General features: G+C 40.1%; 1 protein-coding gene and 1 pseudogene across 1 annotated transcript in view; one reads left to right on the top strand and one right to left on the bottom strand.

The window, feature by feature from the left end:
* The window catches only part of Tlk2 (tousled like kinase 2), a 107,766-nt gene that overhangs the window by 69,999 nt on the left and 17,464 nt on the right, over positions 1-20,303 (top strand). The window contains 7 exon segments of the mRNA XM_052756390.1: positions 200-310; positions 741-877; positions 3,998-4,150; positions 6,892-6,958; positions 8,455-8,552; positions 10,410-10,491; positions 12,769-12,860. Coding sequence (XP_052612350.1) covers positions 200-310; positions 741-877; positions 3,998-4,150; positions 6,892-6,958; positions 8,455-8,552; positions 10,410-10,491; positions 12,769-12,860 — 740 coding nt within the window.
* On the bottom strand, positions 11,657-11,730 carry LOC128123586 (uncharacterized; annotated as a pseudogene).

The raw sequence follows: 20,303 nt of genomic DNA, 5'->3' as shown, positions 1-20,303 counted from the left end.
ACTTCTAAGTTGAAAAACAGAGTAACTTTAACATGAACAACACTCACATGGTAACATAAAGAATGATTAAAGGGGTGAAATACTTCCTTATAGACCCATGCTTACTGCACATAGTAATGATTTTTCTCTTTTCCTAGGAAGTACTTTCTACTAATCTATCTTCCTTAAAACTAATTAAAAAAATATTTTCCCACTGAAGGCTAACTGTGATTTGAGACGGCAGATAGATGAACAGCAAAAAATGCTGGAGAAATACAAGGAACGATTAAACAGATGTGTCACCATGAGCAAGAAGCTTCTTATAGAAAAGGTTAGTGATAACGTAGTGTGAAGTCTGTATCTTAAGGTATTTGATGTGTGTCATTGCATAACACCTTCTTAACTGAGATGAAAATATTGCAATGTAGAATTTCTGAGGAATCAGGTTCTTATGACTTATTGACAGCTAGAGGTTTTCCCTTGCATGTACACCAGACCACAACTTCCTAGGTAATAATATGGACATGCTTTCTGGCTGTTCATTGCTTTGAGTGTGAGGTTGACAGCTTGTCCCTGTTGAATTTATTTCAGGTGTTGGATGTCTCCTCCCCTCCTTTCTTTTTCTCCCCCTCCCTTCCCTTCTTTCCCTTTTTGAATTGGTGTATGGTTTATCAACAGTATTTTCCTTGATAATTCTCTAATTTTCAGTTTGTAAGAATTGCTAATTAAAGTGTTATTTGTTTTGGTCCTTTTCCCCTCAGTCCAAACAAGAGAAGATGGCGTGCAGAGATAAGAGCATGCAAGACCGCTTGCGATTGGGCCACTTTACTACTGTCCGCCACGGAGCCTCTTTTACTGAGCAGTGGACAGATGGCTATGCTTTCCAAAACCTCATCAAGTAAGTCCACTGTCTGGGTTGAATGGGGAATTGTTAAATGTATTTGGATTTTTCTAAGTTTTCTCTACTTATAATCAGTAAAGAAATGTGGGCTTGCAGCTGGAGAGATGGCTCAGGGGTTAAGAGCACTGACTGCTCTTCCAGAGGTCCTGAGTTCAATTCCCAGCACCCACATAGTAGCTCACAACCATCTATGATTGAAAGCTGGTGCCCTCTTCTGGCATGCAGGTATACATACAGAACACTCATACATAAAATATAAATAAATAAAATTTAAAAAAAGAAAAAGGAATGTAGGATCAATGTGGTGCTACACACTTGTAATCCCATACTCAAGCAGCTGAGCCAGGAGACTCATGCTTCTGTCACATTCTAAAAAACCCATGTAGAAAATCAGAAGGATAAAAACTTGAGTTCTAAGTGAGCTCTGCACTGAGCCTAAAAGATTCAAAATTACTGAAGTAAGGAAGACAGATTCAGAGTTTTACTTGATTGCTTTTTAATTGATAATGATTTTTTTTTAAAAAGTGTTGGACTCAAACCCAGTACCTCAAGACCCATTGTAGGCCAGTGCTCTGTTACACCCTCAACCTCTGGGTGGTACACTTTTATAAGGAGCCGGCTGGGCGAAAAGCAGTCTGGCCAGGACCTAGGATAGAAACTCTGGGATTGAACATAAGACAAAACTATAAAGAACTTTGTGAGACATGGCCTTGGAGCTCTTTACAAAGATGGTGGTTAATCATCAGCAGTAGTCCCTTCCTTGAGGCCGGGGCTCCATCAGTAGTTAGGCTAGTGACCAGCCCCACTGTCCACCTATTTGCACCTTGGATCCTGAACACTCCTCTACCTCAGAACTTTTGGGTTGAAACACACAAGCATTTATTCCAAGTTGGGATTTAATATTTAAAATCCCCAGATTTGAACTGTGAGTAGCTGTTAGCTCAAGATTTGGGGGGAAAAGTGTGTGTGTGTGTGTGTGTGTGTGTGTGTGTGTGTGTGTGTATGTGTGTATGTGTGTGTATGCGCGCACACATTCACTCTGTGTGTCTTTATTCCTGAAGTGGTGATGTATACCTATAATTCCAGCATTTGGGAAATGGAGGCAGAAGAATTGCTATCAGTTCAAGGCCATTCTAGACTACAAAGCAAATTCAGGCCAGCCTAGACTACATGATAAAAACTCTGTCTCAAAAACAAGACAGACAGACAGACAGACACATACACACAGAATGAGTGAACGTGTATGTGTTTGGTTGTATATCTATAATGTTACCTTAACTTTATTTATTTTGATTTGTTAAATAAGTTTCATCTAAGACTGGAAGGTGGTTGGAGACATTGCATTTCTATTAGTAATTTATTTCCTATACTTAGGATTCAAACTAGGGCCTCATTCATGCTAGACAAGCACTCTTCCATTGAGCTAAATAACTATTTTTAATCCAAACACTCCAACTTTTGATCTCCAGATCACAGTTGGGACTTAGATTGTCTTTCCCATTTTTCTTTGTTGAAATAGATTGTTTAATGTGAATTGGAGAGCATGTTATTACTTTTGAGCAATAATGAAGCATAAATAACAAATTGGCCCCTGAAAGAAACCTATACCTATTGATGCTATGTATAATAAATACTTCATTATAACTAGCCTGAATTACACATTAGTAGTCATTGTTTGATGTATGAAGCATCAACCTCAAACTTTGTTTAAGTGTGTTTTTACTTCTCAAATGTACCAAATGTGTGTGGTGGTTGTTGTTTTAATAAGAAGAGGCTGTCAAGTCAGAGAATATCCTGAAAGTAAAGCAGACTTATGCATCATACCAGGTACCAGAGGTTCAGAGTCTCATCTTCTCTATGGAGCTAGGCATACCTGTGTAGCTCAAGTGCACTAAGGCACTTCCACCAAGGCATGCCATCCCATAGCACCTTGACCAAGAAGAGCAAATTGCCCATTCAGCATTCAAGAGTAGGAGGTCAGATGATAGTGCTACTCAGATCTCCATTAGTGGCCTAAGTTGTGCCTGTTGTGCTGAGCCTGATGTCCTCAGACTGAATCTCAGGTGGGATAGTTGCTCCTACTGGCTTTTGACAATGGCTGCTTCTTAGATGACAATGGCTACTTCACTTTCGCTTGGACTAAAAAAATTGGTGGACATGTATAAGGGAATAAAATAAAATAATGAAAAAAATACAGCTTTTGCTGATAGCAGCATTTTGTTGACTAAGCAACCTAATGCCTAGAAGGCTCTGAAAATTTTATATTGTACCAGAGTATAAAAATGATTTTGCACCAAGCAGTTAATCCCAGCACTCAGGAGGCAGAGGCAGGTGGATCTCAGTGAGTTCAAGGCTAGCCTGGTCTACAGAGCAAGTTCCAGGACAGCCATGGCCACACAGAGAAACCTTGTCTTGAAAAACAAAAACAAAATATCAAGTTTTGTGGTTTAAAACAAAAGAGAATTTTGTTTTTTCATAGTTCAGGAGCAAGAAAGTCTGAAAACAAGGTGTAGCAGGACTAAGCTCCAGAACTCAGTCATCCTTGGCCTCTCCCAGGTCTTGGTGTCCCAGGGCTGTGGTTTGTGGCTTATAGCTTTAGGTTCTACCTCTGTCTTCACATGGGATGCTCCTGATGTGGCTCTGTTTGCTTTCCTCCTGTAAGGGCATCAGTCATTGGATTGAAGGCTCACTATGCCAGTATGACTTCTTAACTAATTTAGTGACCCTATTGCCAGATGAAGTATTATTTTGGTAGTAGGGCATATTTATTACTTTTCTTCATTCCTGTGACCAAATGCCTAACAAGTAGCAACTTGAAGAAGGACAGATTTATTTTTAGTTCCCTGTTGAGAGGGTATGTTGTTCATGGTAGTGGGGAAGCAGCTGGGTCCATGGCAGTTCACACACACACACACACACACACACACACACACACACACACACAGTGGTGGTGTGTGAATACATTAGGTGGGGTGATTCTTTGGCTCTTACATCCTGAAGGCTAACTACAGATCTCTGACAATGAAGTGGTCAGACATGCATGTTGTTTATGTCCATTCCACAGCAATGACAGCTAAATATTTACCTTTTTCTGTGCCATATCTATTATATTTCTAGGCAACAGGAAAGAATAAATTCACAGAGAGAAGAGATAGAAAGACAACGGAAAATGTTAGCAAAACGGAAACCCCCTGCCATGGGCCAGGCCCCTCCAGCAACCAATGAACAGAAACAACGGAAAAGCAAGACCAATGGAGCTGAAAATGAAACGTATGTTCTCGATGATGTAAAATGCAATGCTCCTTATCTCCCAAATACAGATGTCTTGTTAAATACCCCTGGAAACACCTATAAATTAAAGAGGTCCCTAGAATTTGAAGATTCAACTCATGTTAAAAACTATATAACATGTATTAGCCGATTTTTTTAAGCCATGCTCTTTATTCAGAAAGTGTGAAATGAGAGAGAAAAAAGTACTGTTACTTATGGATAGCATATATTTTGTTTTGCCTGTTCATAATAAATTTATCATTAATAATTCTCACTTATGTGTAGCTCTAGGTTAGGATAAATTGCTATCATTTTATGGGAGTTGGGACTATCTTATGGAGATCATCTCGCTAATATTGTAGAATGTTCTTTACTGGTTAAAAGAGGACTTAGTAAATACAAGCTTTGGAGTAAGTCAGGAGGGACTAGAGATGACTTCGTGCTTAAAAGCACTGGTTGCTCTTGTAAAGGACTAGGGTTGGAGTCCCATCTCCCACATGGCAGCTAACAACTGTCTGTAACTCCAATTCTAGGAGATCTGATGTCCTCTTCTTACTTCCAAGGCCACCAGGCATGTACATGGTACACAGTCATACATATAATTAAAACACCCATACATACAAATTTTTAAAAAATAAGCCAAGAAAAAAGTAGCTGATATTTTAGGAAAAGAATATTTCATGATAAGACAATTCTTGACCTTATAACCATTTCCTTACCCTCTTACCCCCATGCCCCCATACCCCATTTTAGAAACGTAAGGAAACCACAAATACAGCAGTTCTCAGCCTGTAGGTCTCAACCCCTTTGGGGGTCAAATGACCCTTTCACATGGGTCACCTAAGACCATCAGAAAACACAGATATTTACATTACGATTCATAACAGTAGCAAAATTACAGTTATGAAGCAGCAGCAAAATAATTTTTTGGTTGAGGATCACCACAACATGAGGAACTGTATTAAAGCATTAGGAAGGTTGAGAACCACTCCTCTAGTGTCTTGAAGTATAGTTACCTTTTTTCTGTCAGTCAACAGTTATTACATAGCCATCCTGCACAGAAGTGTAGAAAATCCTGGGCTTAATGCCTTCCCTCTCCATTCTTTTCTTCCTTTGTCTTTAATTGGAAGTAAATTTCTTATCTAAAATTAGTACAGACAGACAGACACAGACACTTAATAACTTACTGTCTTATCTTTTTTAATGTTTGTCTGTCAGTACACAGAAACACATTATCTGTCCTATAATCTATGCCAAGTATGCTACTTACATTATAGCTGTGTTAAAGTTCAGGAACTGTATCTAATTTTGTTTCAGTGAGAAAGATGCTTAACCAGTCCTCACCCCATGTTAGGAAGTCTTACCTTTGACTTGTGCATGGTGCGGAGCTTAAAGGAAACAACCCCAGTTTTATGTGTTCATAGTTTACATAGGAGAGACGAGCATCTGGATAAGCTAAAATTCACATTAAGTATAGTAATAAAAGTATCCACAGTTAACTAAGTTTGAGAAACACTTTTGTTCATATAACAGAGTATTTTTAAAACTGGAATATTTTCTATCAAAAAGCCCACATATTAGATTTAAATATTCTCTAGACAACCCAAGTCATTGTTTTCTTTCATGAGTCCTGTGGTTACTTGCAATGGGGTCTACCCTCCAGTATTACTTAATGCTGGTGCGAATGAGAAAAGAAGGTGTGGAGTGTGTGTGCATGCATGCCACGAATACACACCACAAAACAATAATTAGAATTTAATCTAGACCAGTAGTGTGTTCATGAGTGGTTACCATCTGGAGTCTTGTGTAAAATCCAAGCTGGAAGGCTTTCAGTCCACTTTGTAATTAGAGTGTCTGTGACTTGGCTCTTTCCTTTGACCATGAGCCAAAAGCAGGCCTCTAAGTGAGTCACATTATCCCTTCCTGGTATGGAATGTGTTAAAGGCATGGAGAATTCTTAGCTGTCATTTCTCTCTCTCCTTCCTTCCTCCCCTTCCTCCCTCCCTCCCTCCCTTCTTTCTTCCTTCCTTTCTCTCATTTCCCACTTTTTCACTGGAGTGAAATGGAGTACTAGATACAGGTATTTCTGCAGCTGTGGACTAAATTGCAGCAGCCCTAGGAAATGTATTGTTACTTTTTTACTCTTGTGTTTTCTTGTAGTTAAATCTTGAGGCTCTGTTCTGTGAATCTTTGCTGGAATGATAGCTGTGTCCTCTTTTTTTCCTGGTAATTTAGTATGCATGTAAATAGTGCAACTTAAGCCTTTGAAGTAGATGAATGTGAGGGAGGTAGAAATGGAGAAAACACACTTTTTTTTTATTCTTAGGATACAGGATATATGTTTGGAGTAGGTATAACTAAGAATTAGTGCTTGTCCATCAAGTCAACCCTTTCTTCTTTGTTCTTTTTACATTCTCATTTAATAGTTAAAACGTTTTGGTAGGTAGGTATTATGATCTATGTAACATGTCACTAAATAGTTCATAAATAATGTGAAAATATGGCTCACATGTTTTTCTTTTTTCTTTCCTCAAATTAAACTTAGGGGTTTTGAGTCTTCTTTACATCTCATCTGAAGTTACTAGTTTCCTTTTGATCTAAGGACTTCAGAATAACTGACTTTTAATCATATTAAACATGAAACCCACCGATGCCCTAGTAGCATACTATGAGTATTTCTGTTCAAATAAGCATGTTATTACCTCATATAATTTACTGACATGGCTACCATTGTTCTTCAGGTTAACCTTAGCAGAATACCATGAACAAGAGGAAATCTTCAAACTCAGATTAGGTCATCTTAAGAAAGTAAGTATAATGGGAAAATGTTTTTCAAGAGATGTAATTTCCACTTTATGTAGGATACAGAAAAATTTGGACATTTGGACAAATACAATCATAGCTTTGTATGCTGTAGGAATTCTGCATTGCTGTTCTTACTTTCGTACCTTGTAGTATTTTTATTTTCAAGTCAATGCAAGCCACTAAGTGAGAGTATGTTTTACCCCAGTGACCTATCTGCAGAAAATATGTCACTTCATAGAGCTACCCACGTGATTGTCCTTAAAGCAGAAATTAAATACACAGAATTAATATGTCTTAAGATTGATGGTAGGACTCCTGTGTTAACATTAGTAGCTCTTATTTCTTGCCTAAAATAACTAAAGAGAATATATTGTACCATCCATATTCTAACACCTAAAAGAATTTGTTGGTGATATTCACTGAGATATTTTTATTGAGGGTCAGAGACATGGTGTTCCTTTTTGCTTTTTTTGAGACAATCTTGTTACATAGCCCAGGCTGGCCTTGAACTCAGGATTCTCCTGTCTCAGCTTCCTAAATACTAGGATTACAGGAATGTGGCAGTGTACCTTGCTTATCATTTTCATGTGTGTGTGATATGAGGTGATCTTTTGTTGTTGGGTTGGAGTGTGTGTGTGTGTGTGTGTGTGTGTGTGTGTGTGTGTGTGTGTGTGTGTGTGAGAGAGAGAGAGAGAGAGAGAGAGAGAGAGAGAGAGAGAGAGAGAAAGAATATGAACCCAAGGTTTTAAGGATGCTAGACAAGTGCTTTACCATAGACTCAACATCTCTAGCCCAAAAATAATTGTAGAATGTAAATTTTTTTTTAAGCTCTTATGTTCAGCAGCCTAGGTGCTGGAGAAATGGCTTAGCTGTTAAGAGAGCTTACTGCTCTTTTAGAGGACCTGAGTTTGGTTCCCAGCATGTCTGGATGCTCAAAACTGCCTGTAACTTCAGTTCCAAAGATCTGATGTCCTCTTCTGTCCCCTGCTGTCACCTACACACATGGCATGCACATAGAAAGAGATACATACACATAAATAAAAAACAAAAACTTAAAAATTTCAGCAGCCCATATATAATTGGTGGATGCTATTTGTGATGCTGGCGGTCAATAAACATCTAATAAATTGTTAGTGGTGTTGGCATTTGTTTTTGTATATCACTCACACACACACACAGAGTTCTTAGATGTTAAATTTAAATTAGTGGAATTTAAGGTATCAAGTATAACCTATACCAAAAGTAGAGAATCCAATGACAAACCAGACTCTTGAGAGGTTTTTGCAAAGCCTGTATGTACATGCATAAAGCATTCCTGGAGAGTTACCAGAGGTCACATCCGAGGAGTGGGTGATGGAGTAGCAGATTGACTGACCTTTCCAGTGCAGAGTGTCTTCTGTTTGTTTTTACAAGTCAAATAGATGTCATTATTTTTAAATGAAAAGGTAAAGTTCGCTGGATTCTGAGCTTTTTCTCCCCCCCCCCCCCCCCCTTTTCAGGAAGAAGCAGAAATCCAGGCAGAGCTGGAAAGGCTAGAAAGGGTTAGAAATCTACATATCAGGGAATTAAAAAGGATACATAATGAAGATAATTCACAGTAAGCAACTTGGGGTATAATGGGCTGGAGGTTGCTGAATTTTTATTTTATGACGTATAGAACAACGTTTTTACTTACTTAAAATTTGCCAAATGAATCTAAAGTATATTTAGTTCCTCTTTAGGATATAAATTTTATGAACACAATTATAATCTTTGTATTAAAAAGTAAGTTTATATATGTATCTGTACAGCATTTTACATGCATAGAGTTTGCACAGTAGAGCGTGGCAGCTGTCAGGGTGGGTGGGGGATGGCATATAGACATAGCGATGGGCCTTGAGAAATGGGAGCATTGGCCCCAGTGGTGCTGTGGAAAGGTGAGGTCACGTCCATTTTCTGAGTAAGTAAAACTGGTCAGACTCTTGTGTTTCCCACAGGAATTAGAGTCACACTCACCTTTGTTTATGTGACTCAAATCAGGAAAGTAGCTTACACGTGGGAAATGGCTTTGTCACTGAGTAGTTCTTTCCTCGTGTGTTTCGGAGGTTGTAACATTTTTTTTCATGTAGCTATAGTTTGAAGATTTTTGTTTGACCGTGTGAACCATGACCATTATTCTGTCAAGTGGGAGGTACCAGCGCTTAGCATTTCCTGTGACCTTTATGTATCAGGAAGGAGTCTAAGTGCCCTTTGATCTCACATTTAATCCTCGTGACAGCCCCATAATCTTGCATACATCAATCAGGAAACAAGTTAGAGAAATGAAGTTAATTTGACCAGAAGCCCAAATGAAGAGTTAAATTTAGATCTAGTTAATTTAAATTTCCATGTAATGCTATTATCTCTCCCCCATAGGTACACTGCTTTCTTAAATTCAAAATAAAGGAATTTCAGGATTAATGGGGAGAATGTTTAAGATATTCTTTTTTTGAAGTACCTGGGGTTGAAGTGTAAGGCCTCATGCAAACTAGGCCTGCAGTCTACTGCCAAGCGATCTCCCTAGTTGTCTTTCTACTTCTGGTTTTGAGATGGGGTCTCACTATATAGCCCTCGCTGGCCTTGAGCTTTCTCTCATTTTCCCTCTGCCTCCAGAGCACTGGGATCATAGTGCATGCACTACCGGAAGAGTCTCTTTTGGGAATACACTGTGTCCTAGACTTAGATTTACCATAACTTATCTGAAGAGGGAAAAATGAGTTGGGTTGCTTGGAACACATCTATATGTATTCCAAGCACTTGGGAAGCTAAAGCCAGGATATAATGAGACCCTGTCTCGAAACCAATAAAGGCGGGCCATGATGGTGCATACCTATTACCCCAGTGCTCAGCAGGCTGAGGCAGGAGGATTGGGAGTTCTAGGCCAGAGTATGCCCTGTCCCCAAAAACTCAATTAGCTGGGTATGGTGGTACACAACTTTAATCCCAGCATTTGGGAGCTAGAGGCAAGTGGATCTCTGTGAGTTCAAAGTCAGCTTGGTCTACATAGTGAGTTCCAGGCCAACCAGGGCTACATAGTAAGACCCTGTCTCAAAATGGGGATAGGGTGGGGTGGTAAATTCACATAAAATACATGAAATACTTTGTTTTTAAGGCAATATAAAAATACTTTGGAACTTTATGCAGTTTTAAAATGCTGAGAAAAAGGAAGGAGATCAAAAAACGGCCCCAAGTTTAGATGTGGCTACTGAGACTAGAACCAGTATCAGGCTTTAATAGCTGTTACTGTGTATTATAATTGCACTGTTTCTTTGAATTGTGTAACTTTGTGCTCATAGTTCATAATATTGGTATCAGTTGTCAAATTCTGAGCAGTGGCTTTATAACATTTATTGTTGGAGATATTATAGCAATGTTGGAATATGGAAGACTATATATAGTCTTTGACCTCAGGTTGTTACATATTCCGTTTCCACAGATTTAAGGATCATCCAACGCTAAATGACAGATATTTGTTATTACATCTTTTGGGTAGAGGAGGTTTCAGTGAAGTTTACAAGGTAAGTAGAAACAACTGGGTACGAAGGGTAATACCAATTTGTAGAAATTTTCATTATTAAGAACTGTGCATTTGTATCTGTAGTTTTAAATTCAAAGCTTTATGGACTAAGATCTTAGGAAAATTGCTTCCAATAAATTTCTTATCTTGTTTTTAAGACATTTTCTTTCTTTTCGTTTATTTATTTATCTATTTATTTATTTATTTATTTATTTATTTTCCTATTATTAGCTTGATGCAGTATAGATTCTTACCCTAATAGTGAAATGTTTCATTGAGGCTTGCCCAGTAATTGAGTAAAACCAAAACTTATAAGCCACAGTCATCCTAGGGTCCCCCCTGTTATATAGCCTCCCTGGACATTTTCACACTTTAGCCTAGACTGGCTCTAAAATCACAGTGGAATTCAGGGTGTTCCCAACTCTTGGCAATTCTCCTGCCTCAGCCTTCCAAGTATAGTACCACATGTGGCTGCTTCAGTCATTTGTAAGTGTCTACACCAGTGGCATTAAGTTCATTCAAAGTGTTGTGGACCTGTTCTCACTGTGTACCATGGCTGTACCTTTAGGGCAGTGCCGAGCTGATTTGCAGTAGGTTATTCACACTTAGTCCAGCTTTTAAAGTCTGTGCTGGTCAATCTGACTGACAGGCTCATGCTCCCTTTTGTTTGCAAATAACAGAGGTGAGCTTTGATGACATAGTTATCCCAGCTCTTTAGAAAGAATTGTGAGCAGGGAGGGCTTTGTTAGCCTATTGAAGGTTTTATGTGCCGACTTACTACGATCACCTATGTAGTAACCATTTTGTAAGAAAACCTTTGTCTTTTTTTTTTTTTCTTTCTTTCTTTTTTAATCAAACATTTAAAACCAGTAGTTAACTACGACAAAGTGGGTTGCAGTGCCTTGACCAGTGCCTGTTACTAGGCCTGAGGCTTTTCTTTCTTTTCTTTTTTTAAAAAATAATCAATTAATTTATTTTTACATAGTAAGACTATTATTATTATTATTATTATTATTATTATTATTTACATGCAGGCAAAACATTTATTTTTTCATCTGTTCAGAGAGCTATGTTTTACTTAAGTTGTGTAAGTGAGATTCCTATTCATCTTCCCCTTCACTGTTTGATTTACGGCAGACGTTTTTCTATAGGCTAATCCATAATCTAAAAAGATTTTAGCCAGCCTGAGGCTTTTCATTCCTTGTCAAGGGGCCGTGCTAACCTCTCCTTTCATAAACACTTCCTCCCATAGATAAGTTCTGTTCAGATTTTTCTGCCCTTTTTGTTGGCTTTGATAAGTGTTAGTGCTCTCACAGACTAGTAATATAACCTAGTTTTTCACATCTTGAAATGGTTTTTTTAGAGTAAAGCCATAGTGGTATATATTCTTTACAGCATGAGAAAAGTGTGTTTCATTTCTGCGAAGCTGGTTTTTCCACTATATACTCATTTCTCTTTAGCCCGGGTGACAAGCCCCTTGTTTCATAAATGGTCCCCTGGTTTGGACATGGCTTTCCTAGAGAGGCATTGGAGAGACGGTGGAACAGTGATCACCTCTGTTCCTGTGGGCATGCTGTGCACCCGTGCCTGTGTGTGCATTTGTGGGAGCTGGTAGAGAAGCATTGCTTGCCCAATGCTGAGCCGGCCAGCACTGCAGCTCTTCAGGAAAGCCTGGCCCTGTATGCCACTGTTGGCATTAAGACTTTGCTTTTACTCAGTACAGAGATGTGGCACCAGATGTAAGGTTGAGAGTTTTGTTTTGTTTCTGTTTCTATTTTAGTAAACAGAACATACTGAGTTATGGGATACTTTGTGAATGGTCATACCAATGATCATATCCAGCTGGGTTGTTTTCTGTAGGAAGCAATCAGTGTGTGTCCTAGGATTTCAAAAGTAGAGAGACAGTGTTGACACATGAGCTCCCCAGGCTGAGGGTGAGGGACCAGGAGAAAGGTCCTAGATGAGGAGGGATGACATCCAGAGCGAGCGTTGTTGGGAGGAAGCGTGAGGGCATGGGTTGGCTTTCCGCTTGTGGTGTTTGCTTGAGTTTGTCTTCTAACTCCCACGGGGCCAGTGTGTCTGGAACTTCTGAATTATCTAGTCCCAAGTTTCAGGAAGGTGGTTGTAACACTGGAGCAAGTATGACGTGGTGTCGTCTGCCGCCGCTTTCATTGAATGGTGTGCTGTGTGTTGATCTGTTACATAAAAGCTGCAAGTCAGTTCCCTGTAATTCTTGTGGGTGTTTATGTAAAATATAATTTGTTCCTTTTTTTCATAGGCATTTGATCTAACAGAGCAAAGATATGTAGCTGTGAAAATTCACCAGTTAAATAAAAACTGGAGAGATGAGAAAAAGGAGAATTACCACAAGTAAGTGATGTCGAAGTGCTTGATTTTTCCACACTCATTGATGGGAGCTATGGTTTGTGCATCGTGGAAGAGCTTTGGATGAGTTCTTGTTGCTTTTCTTTCATCTTCCTAACTGTCCCAGCAAGGGAAATACACTCCACATCTTACCCATTAGATTAATTCTAAATTTAAATGCAGCCATCCGTCAATCTGAAGGCCATACTTCTAACCCCACTTCTGTTGTCTCTAAACACAGCTACAGTAAACAAGGAAGGCACCAGAAACCATTGTTTGTAGAAACTCATGAGAATGCCCGGTCTGGGAAGCTAAAAGGATGGAGTCCTGGTGTGCCTCAGTGGTGCATGCTTGACTTCAGCCTCTCAGTACTTTGTTCTTTCTTTCCCTCACCTGTCTGTTTGCCCATCTCAAAATTCTGTGGTTTTAGTGCTTCACCTTCTGTGGCTGCCTCTCAAGAATGCCAGTAAAGTGGTAGTCCTCCTTTGTCCTTGGGACTGAGGGGCTAAGGGGTGGTTTCCTCAGGTTCAATCGTTACTACACATGTCGCTGTGGATTTCTTTGTTCCACCAATGTCAGGTTTCGCCATATTCCCTCCTGAGCTTCCAAACACTGGAGTTCCTGGCTCATTTGCATTGGAAACTCCAGACTTAATTTGCTATTAGGTTTCCCGCTGAGCAGTTTTGTCTCCTTGAGGTAGATATAAGTATTGAATGAGACAGGTTCTGTCCCTGAAAGGAGGAGACAAGCCCCTTTTGACAGTAACAAATGCTTCCTGTTCTGGAGACAGCCTTGGGGTTTTGCTGTTTTTTCCTCTAAGACTTTGGAGGAGAAAAAAAATAGGGATTGAAGAAGCCTTTTAGTTAATTTCCAAGTCTTAACAGGAAAATCAAGTACTTCCTCAACAAACAGTTCTTCATGCCTGGACTGGGACAACTGTTGCCTTCGACCTGTGTACACCAGGGACCTCAAAGTCTTTCTATTCCACACTGATTGGTAGCAGAATTCAGTGCTGCATGAGAAAAGCAGGCTTTGAGCAGAGGTAGGACAAGGGATGATATATGCCTTGTGCACAACTCACTATGTGCACAACTCATGTGACAAGCAGCTGCAGGCCAGATGTTCCTGAGGAGCCAGATACATTATTAAAAGTGCATTCCAGTCACTTGACATCGAGGATGAATGGCACGCAGTAGTGAATGCCAGGAACACTTCAGAGAAGGAAACCACATGTTCTGACCAGTTACTAATGAAAATTGTCCTTGTTGTATTGAGACTTGTAGGGATGGTCAAGGGTGTTGAACCAGGACATGCACCTCTGTAGGTACCCTATAGATATCCTTGGAACCTGTTCTGCAGCTTACCTGTATATTGACTACTGTAATAGTTGGTTCTAGGGACCAAGTATGGTCAACCTTGAGAACATAATTTCTGGGCTGGGAATTGTATGTATTTTGCCAAGTCATCTAGCTTTTAGACTAACCTTAAGAGAACTGTAATATTGGATACCAGAGTGACTTTGGAAGGTCATCTAGCTCATCTGGCCTTTTGAAATGGATCAAAGCTAGGTCCTGGTCCCTCCTTGACATACTTGGCAAGCAGTTTGAGCCCTGATGGTCATAAATTGAGGTGTTCTGTTTCAGTTTTACTTCTTTGAGACAGGGTCTCATAACATAGACTAAGCCGGCCTCAAACTTAAAGCAGTTCTCCTGCCTCTGTGCCTCTAAGAGATAGGATTACAGACATGTGCTACCATGCCCGGCCAATTGATTGTCTTTCTCTCATCTCTCTACTGGAATTAGAACAAGTGAGGGCCTGGAGAGATGGCTCTGGTTAAGAGTGTTTGCTCTTGCAGAGATCCTGAGTTCAGTTCCCAGCACCACATTGGGTGGCTTACAACCAACTATAACTCCAGTTCCAGGGCATCTAATACTTTGTTCTTGCCTCTAACATGCGCGCGCGCACACACACCACCACCACCACCACCACCACCACTACCACCACCACCCCAATGCCATGCACAGACTTTCGTTCATACATATAAATAAAAATGAATCAGGGAGAAAGAGATAGACCAACAAAACAGACCCTCCCTCCTTTGTCTACACTTTGCTCTTTAACTAGGGCTGTCTGTGGTCCTTTCTCACTGTTTCCTCCTTGGGGAATAATGGCACCAGAGTGGCTGTGCAGCCCTCTGTCAGGGGCCATTTCTCAGTTGACATCCTGAGGAAGGGGTGTTCTTCTGACCTGCAGTTGCTTGGGACAACTCTTCAACACTTCCACCTCTGATTTTACTAAGTGATAGGAAACCCTGCTATAAATAATGCTAAGTTGGGGCTAGAGGGATGGCTCATCAGTTAAGAGCACTTGTTGCTCTTGCAGAGGACCCGGGTTCAGTCTCTAGCAACCACATGGTGGCTCACAATCGTCCATAACTCCAGTTCAATAAGTAAATCTAATTTTTTAAAAAATAGTGAGTTGATTAAGTGTCATTAACATCTCTAAACTTGACATAGATCAAGTACATAATAGATTCTGAAGAATGCTCTGATAATTTAGCATTGGGTTAACATTGAAGAGGAAATATACTACAGTGTTGGTAACATTGCCTTGCTATGTAAGGTCTTTTAAAATTGTTTTTCCATTGGGGAGATATTTTCCACTTTTGTTTGGAGTAAGATCATTTATTTGGCTCAGAAGAACCTCGAAGAAAATAAAACCTTATTTTGTTGAATTTTGAGATATATTCCTGTCTTCCTTTTTGGAGTTGGGGGAGGGTGATTGAGACAGGGTCTTATGTAGCCCAGGCTGGCCTTTTACTAGATATGTAGCTGAGGAGGATGACCTACAGCTTCCTGCATCCATCTTCCAGGTAGATTATAAGTCTACACCGTCACCCAATTCCTTTCCTTCTTCTATAACAAAATGTAGACTCGTTCTATTACCCTTGTGGTATGAACGTGACAGATTACTAGTTTTCTTTAGTTTGTGTAAGGAGTGGGTGAGGTAGAGCTGGGGTGATGGTGGTGGTGGTGGTGGTGGTGTGTGTGTACAGGTTCATGTGCACATTCATGTGGAAGCTAGCAGTTGACATCAAGTGAGTGTCTTCTCAGTCACTGTCCACCTTAGGGTTTTTTTTAATCTAGAAATTTTTTTTAAATTATGATTGTGTGGGTTTATGTGCATACATTAACATGACATGCGTGTGAAAGGTTAGAAAACAGGCCTTGGGAACCATTTCTCCCCAACCATGGAGGCTCCAGACACAGAATTCAAGATTACTAGGTAGCAAGTGCTTTTACTGTTGAGCTTTCACCACTTCCAACCTCATTTTTTTTTTTTTTTTTTTGAGACAGAGTATCTCACTGTATCTGGAGTTTGCCATTTTGGACAACTGGCTGGCCAGCAAGCCCTCCGGGTCTGCTTGTCTCTCTACCCTTAGCACTGAGGCTCCAGCAACACTGTGTCTGACTTTGTTACGTGGGTACTAGGGATTCCAACGTGGGTCCTTGAGTCTGCACAGCAAATACTTTACCCACTGAATCATTTCTTCTTCCCTGCTAGTTTTCTTTAATTCTCCAACACATAATAAAAATTCTACAATAGGAAAAAGTACATATTAATCTGTAAAACTAATTTATACCTCAATTCAAATGCTCTTATATACATAATACTCTTCAAACTTTGTAATATAAAAGCAAGCATTCCAGAAATCTAAGTTTATATCATTCTATAAGAATACAAGGGGTCTGGAGAGAAGGCTCAGAGGTTAAGAGCACTCGCTACTCTTCCAGAGGTCCTGAGTTCAATTCCTAGCAAACACATGGTGGCTTGCAGCCATCTATAGTGAGGTCTGGTGCCCTCTTCTAGCATGCAGTCATACATGCAGGCAGAACACTGTATACATAATAAATAAATCTTAAAAAAAAAAAAGACAAAAGATACACTTTAGTGTATAAATTTTCCTGATTTCTTATAGTCCTTTAATCAGTTAGATGCTAAATGGAATGTTGAATGTTGTAGCTAGAGTTTTCCTGCCTGGCCCACAGTCAGGACAAATCTCTCTCACCTGCCAGTCCCACAGCCGCTCAGACCCGACCAAGTAAACACAGAGACTTATATTGCTTACAAACTGTATGGCCATGGCAGGCTTCTTGCTAACTGTTCTTACAGCTTAAATTAATCCATTTCCATAAATCTATACCTTGCCACGTGGCTCGTGGCTTACCGGCATCTTCACATGCTGTTTGTCATCGTGGTGGCTGGCAGTGTCTCTCTGACTCAGCCTTCCACTTCCCAGCTTTATTCTCTTCCTTGTCCCGCCTGCACTTCCTCCTGCCTGACTACTGGTCAATCAGTGTTTTATTTACCAACCAATCAGAGCAACACACATCCCACTGCAGAGTGTGAAGGATACAGGGCAGTCCTGCCTTGCTGAAGGACAAGCAAGATCCTGTGAGCTTGACAGGCTCTGTGTTGGTGTTGCTGTTCTAGGTGCTGCTGTAGTTGGTGAGGACTCAGGGTTATTTGTTGGACACAGGATCTCATTCTGTAGCCCAGATGACCTTGAACTCATGGCATCCTGCCTCAGTCTCCTGTGTGCTGCTATTACGCGCTTCACTACCACACTTGGCTTAGATGATGAAGACTTTGAATGGCACTTTTCTTTCATTCTTAACTTTCTCTGCCAGTCATTTCCTTTGTTTTCTGTACATTTATGAAGAAACTGGTTTATTCTTTGAAATGTACTAAGTGGAAAAGGTACTCAAAGGGGCACATAATTATCATTTAAAAGTATGCTCAACCAGAAATGATTTGAACAGTGATCTCTTTAGTTCATAGATTTGTGAGTTTGTTTTTTTATTTTTTTATTTTTTGGTTTTTCGAGACAGGGTTTCTCCGTGTAGTTTTGGCACCTGTCCTGGATCTTGCTCTGTAGCCCAGGCTGGCCTCAAACTCACAGAGATCCACCTGCCTCTGCCTCCCAAGTGCTGGGATCAAAGGCGTGTTCCACCACCACCCGGCTTGTTTTTTTATTTTTTAATAAACATTTTATTTTACCAAAGATAGTATTGCATTGAATCCTAAGTGGAGCTATTTTGGTGAAATGGGGGTTTGAGCCATGGCTGTGTGTGCTCAGTGCCCACAGCAATGCATCTCTATCCTTACCTCTCATGATTAGGAAGCCAGAGTTCAGGGAGCAAGGTCCTCAGTTCCTCACATAGTGTTACTCCTTTGCCTTGGCATGTGCCTGTCACTTCTGTATGGGAAGACATAATGAAGAAATGAAGCATTAGAGCGTCAGTGGAGCCAAAAGGAGCATCTTGAAATTAAGCCCAAAGTGTCCATTAGGGAAAAAACCTTTTGTAGTTACTTGGAGGCTTCTGTTCTCTCCCTCATTTCCCCAGTTTTTAAATTTTAATTTAATTTTTAAGTGTTTAATGTGTACTTTTTGATATTGGACCATACCAGCTTCAGAAACCATCACTATTTTGTTTTTGTTTGTGTTTTTTTTTTTTTCATTTATTCTATAGAAAATTTTTCTGACTTCCGCCTTAAACAAAACATCTCAAATGGTACTAAATTACTTAGTTTCTAGTTACTGTCTGTAAATAAGAACCACTTTTGCCGGGCGGTGGTGGCGCACGCCTTTAATCCCAGCACTCGGGAGGCAGAGCCAGGCGGATCTCTGTGAGTTCGAGGCCAGCCTGGACTACCGAGTGAGTTCCAGGAAAGGCGCAAAGCTACACAGAGAGACCCTGTCTCGAAAAACCAAAAAAAAAAAAAAAGAACCACTTTTAAAACCTTTTGGTAAATACATGCTGTAACCATACTTGTGTGCATGTGAGTGTGAGCACACGCACAGGTATTCTTTCTGTGGTCTCTGTCTGTCTGTGCATGCATGCAGGCAGGCCTCTTACTTTGTGTGCAGGTGCTCTTGTGTGTATAGATGGATGTGCATGTGTGTGAGCCTGCATGTGAAGACTGGAGGACAGCCTCTGTGTTCCCCAGGAGCTGTCTGTCACCTTAGTTTTTTAAGACAGGGTCTCTATTTGACCTCGAACTCCCAAGTAGACTAGGCTGCTTGGCCAGAGAGCCCCAGGGACCCACCTGCCTCTGCTTCTCCAGCACTGGGGTCACAGCCATGTGCCACCACACCCAGCTTTTTTGAGCTTGGGTCCTTGTTACTTGCGAGGCAAGTAGTTTGTTGACTAAACCATCTCCCCTGGCCTCTGTTCTTTCAAAATTCATTATGTGGCTGATATATATCTCACATATTATATATAGTAGTTTGTTTATAGTTTTATTATTTTAAACTAGAAAGGTACTTTTTAAAACTTCTTTAATTCCATTTATTTATTTATTTATTTATTTATTTATTTATTTATTTATTTTGGAAGGGATGTGCCACAGCACTCTGAGGTCGAAGGACATCTTGTGGAAGTCAGTTTTCTCCTACCCTGTGGGTCTCAGGGAGTGAACTCAGATTGGCAGATTTGGCGGGAATAACCTTTACCTACAGAGCATGTAGTAGCCTAAAAAAGTTTTTGTTGTTGTTTTAAGTGAAGCCATTTGTGGTGGTACGTGTTTATAATTGCAGCACTGAAGAGACAGAGGCAGGAGGATTGCGACAAGTTGAGGCCAGTCTGGCTTACATAGTGAGTTCCAGGCTAGCAAGGGCTACATAATGAAACCTTGCCTCAGAAAACCAAAAATCAAAAATACTAATATGGTCATCAATGAGTATGCACAGAGGATATGTTCTAGGATCTCCCCAGACAGCAGAGTCTTCAAATAACATATGTAAAATGACATTCTACACTTAAATACTGAAAAGTCTGTACATATCCAATACAAGTGCATTTTTAAGTAGTGAAATTTAAAACCTAAAATAACTGCTAGTTGATTTATCATTTAACTCATTAATTCAAGTAGTTTACAAATTTACTTTGACCCCAGGTTATCAGCATGCAGGTAGGAAGTACCTTGTTTTGTTTTGTTTTTCTTTGTGTGCATGCTTACATGCATGCATGTGCATGCCTGTGCACATGGTTGGTGTGCATATGACTGTGTACATTCGGAAGCCCAAAGTGGATATCAGTAATCATCCTCCATCACTCTTCTATCTTATTTTATGAGCTAGGGTTTCAGTCAAACCCAGAACTTGTGATCTGCTAGTGTTCTTGCCAGCTTGCTCTAGGGATTTTGTGTATCCATCTTCTGAGGCTGGTATGCAGATGGACTGCCATGCCCGCAGCATTTGTGTGGTATTGGAACCCACACTCGGATCCTCATGCTTGTACAGCAGGCAAGCACTTAGCCAGTAAGCAATCTCCCTAGCCCCTGGAAGCATCATTTTAGAAGAGAGGAAAAGACTGTAATTTTTAATATTTGGGAATTAACATAAAAGAGGTGTGGTTGGCACAGAAGGATCTTGAAAAAGATTGT

This window comes from Peromyscus californicus, unplaced genomic scaffold (genome assembly GCF_007827085.1).
Source record: "Peromyscus californicus insignis strain IS unplaced genomic scaffold, ASM782708v3 Scaffold_3__1_contigs__length_106647218, whole genome shotgun sequence".
Lineage (NCBI taxonomy): Eukaryota > Metazoa > Chordata > Mammalia > Rodentia > Cricetidae > Peromyscus > Peromyscus californicus.
Note: the sequence above shows the minus strand (reverse complement) of the source record. Positions and strands in the feature narration are given on the sequence as shown.